The 10,952-nt window shown below is 41.5% G+C and overlaps 1 protein-coding gene across 2 annotated transcripts in view; it reads left to right on the forward strand.

Moving 5' to 3' along the window:
- The window catches only part of COMMD8 (COMM domain containing 8), a 63,496-nt gene extending 60,140 nt beyond the window's left edge, over nucleotides 1-3,356 (forward strand). For both annotated transcript variants that reach the window (XM_075544375.1, XM_075544374.1), the window contains exons 4-5: nucleotides 656-811; nucleotides 2,478-3,356. In XM_075544375.1, the coding sequence (XP_075400490.1) occupies nucleotides 656-811; nucleotides 2,478-2,498 (177 nt within the window). In that variant the 3' untranslated portion in view covers nucleotides 2,499-3,356. The remainder of the gene's footprint in view (nucleotides 1-655; nucleotides 812-2,477) is intronic.
- The last annotated feature ends 7,596 nt before the right edge of the window (nucleotides 3,357-10,952 follow it).

The raw sequence follows: 10,952 nt of genomic DNA on the forward strand, positions 1-10,952 counted from the left end.
GTGTCGTCTTGATAACCTTTCTCCACCGTTTAGTTGACAGCTGGTCATGAATTAAGTGTTTTAATGGAAGCATTCGTTCCCAGGTTCCTGTCATTTGTCTCTCTGTGGATGGTCATCCCCTGGGCACTTCCCCCATGCTTTAGGACCCTGTCTCCTGCTGCCTTTGTCACAGTCACTGTTTCCCAGGCACAGCCCTGCCCCACCGGAAGCTGTGGAATTGTCTTTTGTCCTAAGCTACTCTCTCCACTTTCTGTTTCTAGGGTTCAAATATAAGTAGTTTGGGTGTGGGCTTGATGCATTTCTCCCACTCTGCCTGTACTTGGCAGCAATCCCCAGACTCCTTTGCCTTCGGCTTGATTCCAGCTCACAGTGAACAACAACCCCACGCAGGAGCTGTTGTTAGGTACATCGAGTGGATGCGGCCCAAAGGAACCTCAAGCACAACAAAGGGAAACACTGCCTTGCTCGCTCCTGCACCCTCCTTACAACTGTTCCTAGACCTGAGTATGAGGAGTGCTTGTTTGGAGGTTGTTTTGTTTGTTTGTTTGTTTGCTTTTGCTGTTGTGGTTTCCTAAATGTGCAGTCACTAAGTTCTGGTGTATATTGAATATCGTCCTTTTTAATTACTACTTGCCATTTTCTTTGTTTTAAACAGCTTGCTCTTTCTAGTGACAAGATTGCTACCTTACAAATGCCACTGTTAACCCTTCACCTGGACGTGAAGGAGAAGGGGGCAGTTAAACCCTATTCTGTTGAGATGAGTAAAGAAGAGCTGCAGAGTCTGATCGAGTCCTTGGAAGCGGCTAATAAGGTATTTGATTTCATTTTGTCATCTGGTTTACAGGTTTATGCTTTTGATGCCCTTAGAGCAATAAAGAAAAACCCACATTTTAATTTCTAATATTTTTTTCCTAAAATGTTAACTGCCAAGAAGTATCTTATTGATACATTTTGTATATACTTTCAGATATTAAGTTAATGATAACTTAGAGCTTTCCATTTGTTAGTTTTGAACATAGCTTATCCATCAGCTCTTTGAGGCAAAATAACTGCTAACATCTGGATTCATTTTGCTTTAGTGCTAATTTGTGGTAAAAATATTTCTATCTTGAAGCTGTGAAACTATTCTCAAGAATTTTTGTGGTTAAAAAAAATGTTTGCAATCCTGAAGAGACATTTTTACTGGACAAATAATAAGAACAGCTCTTGTATAATCCTGTAATTACAGAAGACAAAGTAGACCTTGTAGTTATTGTGACAAACTCGGGGTGAGACAAGATAGAACTAATCAATGACTTTTAAAATGTTACATTGAAAAAGCCCAGGCTAGCTGATACCAAGGAACTCAAGAAGAAGAGACTGTTTTGAAACTGATTGTGGTATCAAATACTGCTTGATGTGATTGAACTATGGAATAATGTGTTATCTGTATTAACTCCCAATAAAATGGCTTTGGAAAATAAATAAAATCAGGAAACGTAAATAAAAAAAGAGAGAGAAAGCTACGTTGACAGTAACCACGTGTCACCCTCACTACCATGGAGTTGCTTTCAGCTTAGGGTGACCCCTGTCCGGCAGAGGAGCACTGCCCTCTGGGGACTGCTGAGGTGACCACTCTCCACAGAAACAGAGCCGTATCTTTCTCCCAGAGATGCTGGTGTTTTTGAACTGCTGACCTTGCAATTAGCAGCCCAGTGCATGAGCCTGGATGTCACCAGGGCTCATCAGTGTGACGTACAGCTGCTACTGTGAGAAGGAGTTGTTTTAAAACGTATCTTGATATGTGACTTTCTGTCATTACCCACTGCAATGGACCCGATTCCGACTCACAGCAACCCTGCCTTGGGCTTCTGAGACTAAATCTGTATGCAGCCAGACAACCTCACTTTTCTCCCATGGAGCGGCTGGTAGATTAGAACAGCTGACTTGGTAGTTAGCAGCCCAGTGCCTAATCCATAACTCTACCAAGGCTGCTGTTTTCTGTTGTCGCTGTGGTGCCATCGAGTTGGCTCTGACTCATAACCGTCCTGCGCACAATTGGACAGAGCCCTGGCGGGGCCTGTGCCGTCACCACAGGTGCTGTTTGAGCCCCTGCCCTCCGAGGATGGACTTCTGCCCATAGGGCCCACAGTGCCGTAGTCAGCTGTTCATAGTAAGCTCGCTTGCCATGAACTAATCCCTAGAAGCATGTGCTCTGTAGACTTCAGTGTTCTTTAGCTTCCCCCGGTGGTCAGGTCCACATGCCCGGGAGCCCAGGATGTCATAGCACCTGGCATGTCATAAACATGCAATGATGCCGCCTTGCAGATCCCAGCAGGCACCCGCCATCACTTTCTGTGCATGAGTCTGCGCCCCAGTCCTCCGCGCCCTTCTCCCCACGATTCCAAAGCCTTTCTGTTTGCATACGAGTATATCCGCACTGCAGCTGACATCACTGATTTTTGTCGCCCTCCCCCGCCCCCCATTTCTATTTTAAGGTGGTCATGCAGTTGAAATAAGTTGAAGTGATGACGAACAGAGCTGTTAATTTTCCCTGCGCCAACTGATCTGGCGGAACGAATGCCGTGCGCTCAGAAAACCTGCAGTGTCCGATGCCACACGCAGAAAGATGAGATTGCAAAGATAAAAGGTTGTTAACTTCCCCGAAGAACAGGAAAGGACTTGGTTGGCAGAGAATGCATAAAAAACGAAAATGAGAAAACTCGAAGCTGTTTATATTTTCATAGTGACTATTTTGCTTCATTTGTTTAATAATTGAGGAAAGTTTATTGATAAACAGTTTAGTGTGAAAAGCAAAAGGCAAATTTGAATGTAATGTAAACATACAAAGCACAGATTTACTTGAATAATGCTTAAAAGAAGTCTGTAAATTGTAAGGATGACATGTATTATGTAATTGTTTGTGGTACTTTTAAAAATAACTTTAAAAGAAGGCTTAGACTGTATACATTTAACTCAGGAGATTCCATATTTTTCTCATATTTCAAAGGAAAGATGATACAATAGCAAATGTGAGAGAGAAACCCTTCAGATATGAGTGAGGAAAAATCCTCTAAATTTGTGTAACAATTTTGTGTATAAATTCTAGAAATAAAATTTTGATGAGAACATTAGTAAAAAGTGAAAGGAGCAATTCCTTCTGCGTTTCTGTGTCTGGCCAGAAGAATGTGTTCTGATAAACGAGGCCATGCTATTGTCGAGTGTATATATCATTCTAAAATGTCAGAAAGAAACCCTAGCTTCATTTTCGTTATAGGCTAGCAGTTTTGGATATTAACAACTTTGTGGAAAACAGACCATTTTACCTTCATTTAACATTCCAATTATTTTGAGTGAATAAAGAATGCCATACTTTATTTTGTATGTTATATTCTTTCAAGTGGTTTTCATAAAAATACATTATCTGGTGTCTGTTATCTGCAAGTTGTGTAGCTTATTACTGTGCTGACAAATTGATTACACCTCAAGGAATCCCTATATGGTTCTAGAGTCAAATTATGCTCCAATAATTTCATGGGCACAAAATTTCTAGGCCTTTCTTTTGTAGGGCTGCGGACTAGATTTGAGTTATGACACGGTGCTATAGTTTATTGTGCCAGCCTGGCCGATAAACACAAGTAGGATTAACTGAAGGGCAGAGGGATAAATGGCTCGGTGAGCCTCGCCTTGCTTGTTCTGTGCCTCAGTTTAAAGGGGTACACTACCTGTGGGATGCCTAGCCTGTGGACTGTGTCGCTGTAAGGTGAGGTCCCTTTAAGCCCACACGATTGGAATGTTCATCTCTGGAGCTGGGGACCGACAGTTGATGACAGTTGGGGACCTGCCCTGCAGTTTGCTGCCTGGGTATATATAGCCCAGCTCTCTCTACAGAAGGGGACTAGTAACTGGCAGCGCTCAAAAACTTGAAGGACTGCTAGTGTCTCACTGCTTTATAACTTAACTGTTAATTTCTTGTATTATCTATCTGTATATTATTTAACGGTTTATTTCTTGAATTATATATCTATCTTTATAAATATATTTATATATAATTACTGGCAAACTGGTTTGTCTCTCTCTAGAGAACCCTGTCCTATTAATACACACGGTTAATCATTTGCACCACACAGTGCTCCGTGTAGCTCTTTCGAGGGTTCAGAGTAGTCTTGGGGGTGACCAGAGCTGTTACTACTTGTCATCATTACAGATGAGGACCAACGGAGGTTAATCATTATCTGAGTGTGATGGAGACTGAGTCAGCCAGACCCACTCCATTGTGTCGATGCCAACTCGCAGCGACCCTGTAAGCTAGGTAGAGCTGCCCTGTGAGTTTCTAAGACTGACTTTGCAGGAGTAGAAAGACCTGTCTTTCTTCCTTGGAGTGGTTGATGGTTTGCAGCTACTGACCTTGCAGTTAGCAGCCCAGCCATAACCACACCACCACCAGGAATCCTCTTCTGCATCATTGTGCCCATGAAGTACTTAATTACTCTTCTGGTACGAATTCCTTACACCGAAGCCTGCATAACCCGGAACATGGCAAAAGTGCTTTATTTTTCATGTCTCAGATGTTTACTGACTGATGGTACCACTGACCACGTTCATATTACTCATCTTAGTGCAACATATTTGGGTTTCGATTCTCTGACAGGTCATCTGTCGCCTGTCATATTTCATGGAATTCACCACAGGCAAGTGAGTTTCTAGACCAGCACGCTGAGTCACACTGCCCGGGACGTGAACTCTGCTCTGCATTTCCCATGCAGTGGCTACTTCGATAAGGAAGACAAGCAAAAACCTCACCAGGCCCTCTTTCACCAGGTAGCAGCACTCCACTGGTCTTTTAAAACTTTGTCGAAAGATAATTGGCATACTGTCAACTTTACAGTTACTGTGTATATTGTTTAGTTTTGTTAGAACACCAAAACAAAAACCAAAACCAAGATAGAAAGCTTTGTCAGTCACTCTTGAGAGTCCTAATTCTGTAACTCCCCCACTAGGCAATCACACCTCTGTTGTCCTAAAGCTATAGTTAGCATCTGTGGCAGTGACGTACTGCCACCTTGAGGAAGGGGTAGAGTCTAGCCTGTCAACCAGGTCGCAGCTTGACCTCATTTGGAGGCAAGATGGAGCTACATCGCTCACTGGAGCCCAGACCATCTGCTTCATCTCTGAGAGATATTCCTGTTGATAAGCCACATGTAGATGCACTGATGCAGCCAGCGCCCTGGAGGTGGAGGAACCATGTGAAGACCCACGCCAACACTGAGATGTTTCCACTGCCACTGGATCCACAAGACTTTCCACCCATTGGCTTGTGATCTTGCATTCGGCGTCATTGCATGTGTTGCCTGAGTCTGAAGAGGAATTTATAGACTAGTATTGGACACATGGGCTAATATCGGAATTACGGACTTGATGTTTTCTCCATATAAAATTGCTCATTTATATAAAGCTCTTTCTTACACACATATGAGTGTCTATGAATTTGTTTCTCTAGTCAACTCCGACTAACACAGCATCTGCAAGAGTGATACAAACGACATTAAGAACATAACAAAAGCGCTGATATTGAGTCAGTTTCGACTTGTAGCTGCTCCATAGGACGCTACAACTGCTCCTGGGGGTTTCTGAAACTAAATCTCTATGGGAGCAGGCAACCTCTTCCACAGGGTGGTTGGATGGGTTGAACAGCCTGTCTCCTGGTTAGCAGCCTTATGCTTAAATGACATAGTCATACTAGCTTGGGAGAAGGGAGGGCATAAATAAATAGAATCCCGGAGTACAGGAGGTGAAGAGGCGACCCTGGAGTAGGGGATACGGTGGCTGTGGTTAACTACAGGAGTGATGAGAGCTACTAAAGTTTCTGGGGAAGCGATACAATCCCCTAAGTGTGTAATTGATGTTGAGCAGAAAACATGGTGGCTATGAAGTCCCAGGGACCGTGTATGTCAAGTTGACATTTTTTAACAGTCATGAATTTCTTGTCAGAGGAACTTGCACTCACATCAGAAACAATAGCAGCCGTAGTGAGTGACCCAGGTCAGTGCCAAGAGTGAGACCAATGACATCGATTTTAGAACCATCCCATGAGCAACAAAGGTGTGCATGTCTTTTACCTACAAAGCTCACTGCACCAAGATTCCTGAATTCCCAACTGCACCTGAAATTACACTGGACCTGCTGATGATTGTGAATGCTTAGATTCTAAATACATTATGATAAACTGGTAACTTTTTTCAGTATTTGATACCTGTAAGATTGTTTTTGTTTTTCGCATAGGTCATATTCCCTGTGTGCAATTGAACCTTATAAAGTTCATTGGAAGACCGATCATTTTCTGTTCTTTTGACATACGAATCATACCTGGAATTTGTTGGCTGCTTCAACCAATTAAGGGCATTTTGGCAAACAGAATCTGCATAGGACAGGGTAGACTGCTCCGGGAGTTTCAGAGACTGATAGCCACATTGTTCTGCAGAGCTGCTAGAGGTTTCGAACTGTTACTCCGAACAGTAACCACTAGGCACCAGGGCTCCTGAGACGTAAACAGATAGGATTTTGTTTTTTAAATGACACATAGAAGATACTTTTTAAAAATTATTTTTTAGCACAGTCACTGAGCTTCACCCATGTTGACTATATCCACAATTTATTGAGAACTATTACAGATTTGTAAATTTTTTTGGTTTAATCTGTTTGCCTTTTGGTGGATGTTAGTTTGTTTCAAGTGTGGCCATATATAAAATGCTACGAGCATTCTTCTATACAGTTGCTACAAGCTTTCTTGTCCCTTCAAAAGGAAGTCCTTCCTAGTGGAATGGCTGAATCATATGACAGTGTAGAAGTGGCCTGAAGGCCACATCTGACCATCTCTGATTCCCAAGGTGGACTGCCACCAGGCAGAGGTCAGACATGCCCCCACCCTTTATCCCTTTCTACTTTATTCTGAAATCAATCATTCTCTTGTGGCATTATTTTCCATGCACTCTACATTTCGGCTAGGTTCTATAGTTCATTCACCACACACACTCACAGACAATACTCATGACTAAGTGGTTTATTAGGGAAGTTAACAGCTTATAATACAGGTGAGAAATGCTCAGGATACACTTTTTCAGTCAAGACAGTTTTTTCCCCTTCCAGGTGCACAGACTGGCCTCTTTCTGGCTCTCACCCAATTTACATAGCCTCTGCCCGGCTCAGACAATGTTTTAAAGCTCTTAAAGCTGCTAATAAATACCCAAAGAGCATGCCGCTCCACCGTAAGACTGAGCCTAAAGACACTCAGCTCCAGCTCCATGCGTCAGCAAGACTAGCTCCTCCAGTTAAGTGCCTAAAGGCACCCAACTCCACAAACCAGCCGCCTGCCCAAAGCACTGAGCTTTGCTTCGGGGCTGGGAATTCCACTGCTCTGCCTTCTGCTTCAGCACCTGGTTCTTCTGCTTCTGCTGCTGCTGCTGCTCCTTTGCCACTCCTCTGGCGTCTCGGCTGCCTCCTGGATCCAGGAAGTAAAATACCAAAGGATCTCGGGGTCCAAGGGATACACTCTGCTCCTGGATTTTCCCCTTTGAGGATCGTAGAACCCTTCTTGCTTCTGGGATGGCTCATTTTGTACTGAGCAGTGTAGCAATCATTACCAACTGAATCCTAATCCAGTAAATATCATCTCTCACCCTCTAACCCAGGCCCATGGGGAAAACGAAGGTCATTTGGTGGGAGAAGTGAAGGCTATGGCTACAAGAGCCATGTAGATAGTTCACTGCATTCCAAGTAGATTCATATTTATTTATCTTTATCTTTCTAAGATAGGCTTTTCCTTATAGCAATGAAGGAAATTTACCATTGCACGACATCCTTGACAACATTTGGTATTATTAGTTTCATTTTTGCTTTTTTGCCATTCTAGTAAATGTGCCGATGTAGTTCATGTTTTAATTCATAATTCGGTAGTTGGAAATGATGTTGAGAATATTTTACATGTAAATTTTCCATCTATAGATGCTATTTGATGAAGTATTTTTTTCAAAACTTTTGCGCATTTTGTCATTGGGTTGTTTATTATGTTGAGTTTTAGGAGTTCTCTATCTTGAACACAAGTTCTTAACCAGGTATTTTGCAGACATTTTCTTTTAATCTCTGATTTGTCTGGAAGAGCTGAAATGTGTGTGTTGTTTTGTAATTTGTGTTTTGAGAATATACACAAGAAAACACACACCCATTCAACATTTCTACACGTATAACTTAGTGACATTTAGCACATGCTTTGAGTCATGTAACCTTTCTCCCCTTCCTTTTCTGAGTTGCTCCTCCCCCTAAATTCACTGTCCTCAAAGGTTCCTATCTAATCTTTCAAATTGCTGTTGATTTGATTTCATATAGACTATTTTTAAAAGCACATAATTCTCCATGCACACATTATTTTCACTCACTGTCATTGAGTCAATACCAACTCCTAGTGACCCTATAGGTCAGAGTAGAACTGCTGTGGGTTTTCAAGACTGTAACTCTCTCTGGGCGTAGAAAGCCTCATCTTTCTCCCCTGGAGTGGCTTGTGTTTTCGAACTGCTGACCTGATGGTCATTAGTTGCATAACCTCTATATTATTGTTTAGTTTGACAATGATATTTTTTGTTGAAGGTTTAGAGTTTATCTCAGGGAAAATAGTTTCAGGAATTCATCTCACCATCATGACCAGGAAATCTGGAGTCTGATTATTTGAAATTCAGCACATTCTGTATCCTCCTCTGATTCCTGACTCCCCTTTCTGTTGCTCTAGGATAATTGAGACCATGTTCTGCCTTGGATATACCTTTGCAAGCTTTAAGATTCCAGGCATTACACAAAAATGATGCTGTAAAACAGAGGTACTAATCACATTATTAGGCAGATGGATTGGTGTGATAATTAGATTTTGTGTCAACATAGCTAGGCCAGGATTTTCCATCATTTCACTGTTGAGGCCTAGTAATCCCCCATGATGTAGCCAAACATAATGTAATCAACTCCATTATGGGATCTGCTGTGTGCAGACGATTAGGGTGAGATGCAACACCCGCACTCAGGTTCCAACTTGGATCCAATTGAAAGGAAGTCCTTGGGAATGTGGTGCTTCCTATAAAAGTGGACCCTATGGAAAACTTGCTTGCTTTTTCGCTTAATCTGGACTTGCATCTGGCTCATCAACCCCTGATTTTTTTTTTTTTTTGTACTTACTATAAGCCAATGACCTCCATAGTGGCTACCACCCCAGGAGCCATCAGCAGCCTGCCATCCGACCTGCCACCTTGGGCTCATTCACTCCTCCAGCCAAAAGCCTGGTCTGCTGAACTGGGTTTCCTCTGCAGCCTAATATCACTAGTGCTTACACCAATTTTGGTTCATTAGCTCCTAACGGTATATGATTCAGAAAAAGCGTCCAGTTTAAAATCTGACCCACAGGACTTAAAAGACTGGATGTGCTCAATTCAACAAGTGTGTGAACCACTTTCTTGATTTAAATTTATCTCTATATCTATCATCTCTTTATCTACCTATGCATCACTGCTTTAGCTTTTCTAGAGAACAAAGCATAACACAACTCACATGTCTCATGAAATTATAACCCTAAATATCCAAGGCAGAACAAATTTCATGAGTTTTTAAAATTGAAAAGAGCCTCAATAGCTTCTCTCTCTCTCCCTCCCCCTCTTCTTGTCATCATAAATATAAGAGGAACTTTAACAAGCCCAGCTCGCAGGGCTCTAGTTCATACATATCTTTATTCCAAAGAAACCACATTATGTGGCTCTGTGATCAATGGACAGATGCAGACAAGTTCTCAGAATAATACACGTGTCTTAATTCATTAGCCTTAAAAATTGAGAGAGAGCAAGAGATCCCATCAAAACAGTATCTTCTGAAGGGATCTACTAGGTGAGTTATATTCAAAGCAGAGACGTTGGATTAGAATGTTTTGAAAACTTGGGGAGGAGGATATCAAAGGAGTAATCTTGATATATTTTCTTGAAGGATTCAAGGCAATCATGGGGGCTTATTAGGAAGAAGTTTTAAGAAATGCATTGATGCAGTTTTCTTCATGCTTCTTGTTTTTGCAGCTTATTGAACCTCTTGGATCTGTGGTTTATGTTTTTTATCAACTTTGGAAAAAAATCACCTGTTATGTCTTGAAATATTCTTTTATTTCCCTCCCTGTCTGTATCAGAGACTAATTATGCATATCTTAGTTATTTTAGATTTCCTTGTAGCTCAATGGAACACTTTCTATTCTTTATTATTTTTACTTCTCTGGATTTTATTTTGGGTAATATTTATTTCCTTGTCTTCAACATCAGTTATAATTTGTTTTGCATTGTCTAATATACAGTAGGCCTGATGGTGTAGTGGTTATATGTTGGCCTATGATCCTCATGATCAGCAGTTTGAAACCACCAGCAGCTCCACAGGAGAAAGAGTGGGATTTCTACTCCTATAAACAGTTACAGGCTAGGAAACCTATAAGGGGCCACTATAAGGTGGCATTGACTTGAAGGCAGTGGGAGTTTTAATATTCATTAGGACCCCTGAGGTATTGTCAGGTAAGTAGGTTAGAGCTGCTACCTGTGAGGTTGGTGGTTCAAACTTACCAGGCACTCTGAGAGAGAAAAATGAGACTGTCTGCTCCCATAAAGATTTACAGCCTTGGAAACCTATATAAGGTCACTATTAGTTGGAATTCATTTGATGGCAGTGGATTTTTTTCTTTTCATATATCATTAAAATCAATATGTTTCTCTATCAACCACTGAATATTCTATCCCTAGCAGTTTGCTTTGGGTCTATATTTTAAAAATTTATTCCCATTTTCTAATTAACTTGTGGAACATATGGGATATAGTTATAGTAGCTTTCCAATCTGTTCATTCTAACATCTGTGCTTATTTTGATTGATTAATTATGCATATCCTTATGGACTTGGTGCCATATTCATTTGC

This window comes from Tenrec ecaudatus, chromosome 3 (assembly GCF_050624435.1).
Source record: "Tenrec ecaudatus isolate mTenEca1 chromosome 3, mTenEca1.hap1, whole genome shotgun sequence".
In the NCBI taxonomy this organism is placed as follows: Eukaryota; Metazoa; Chordata; class Mammalia; order Afrosoricida; family Tenrecidae; genus Tenrec; species Tenrec ecaudatus.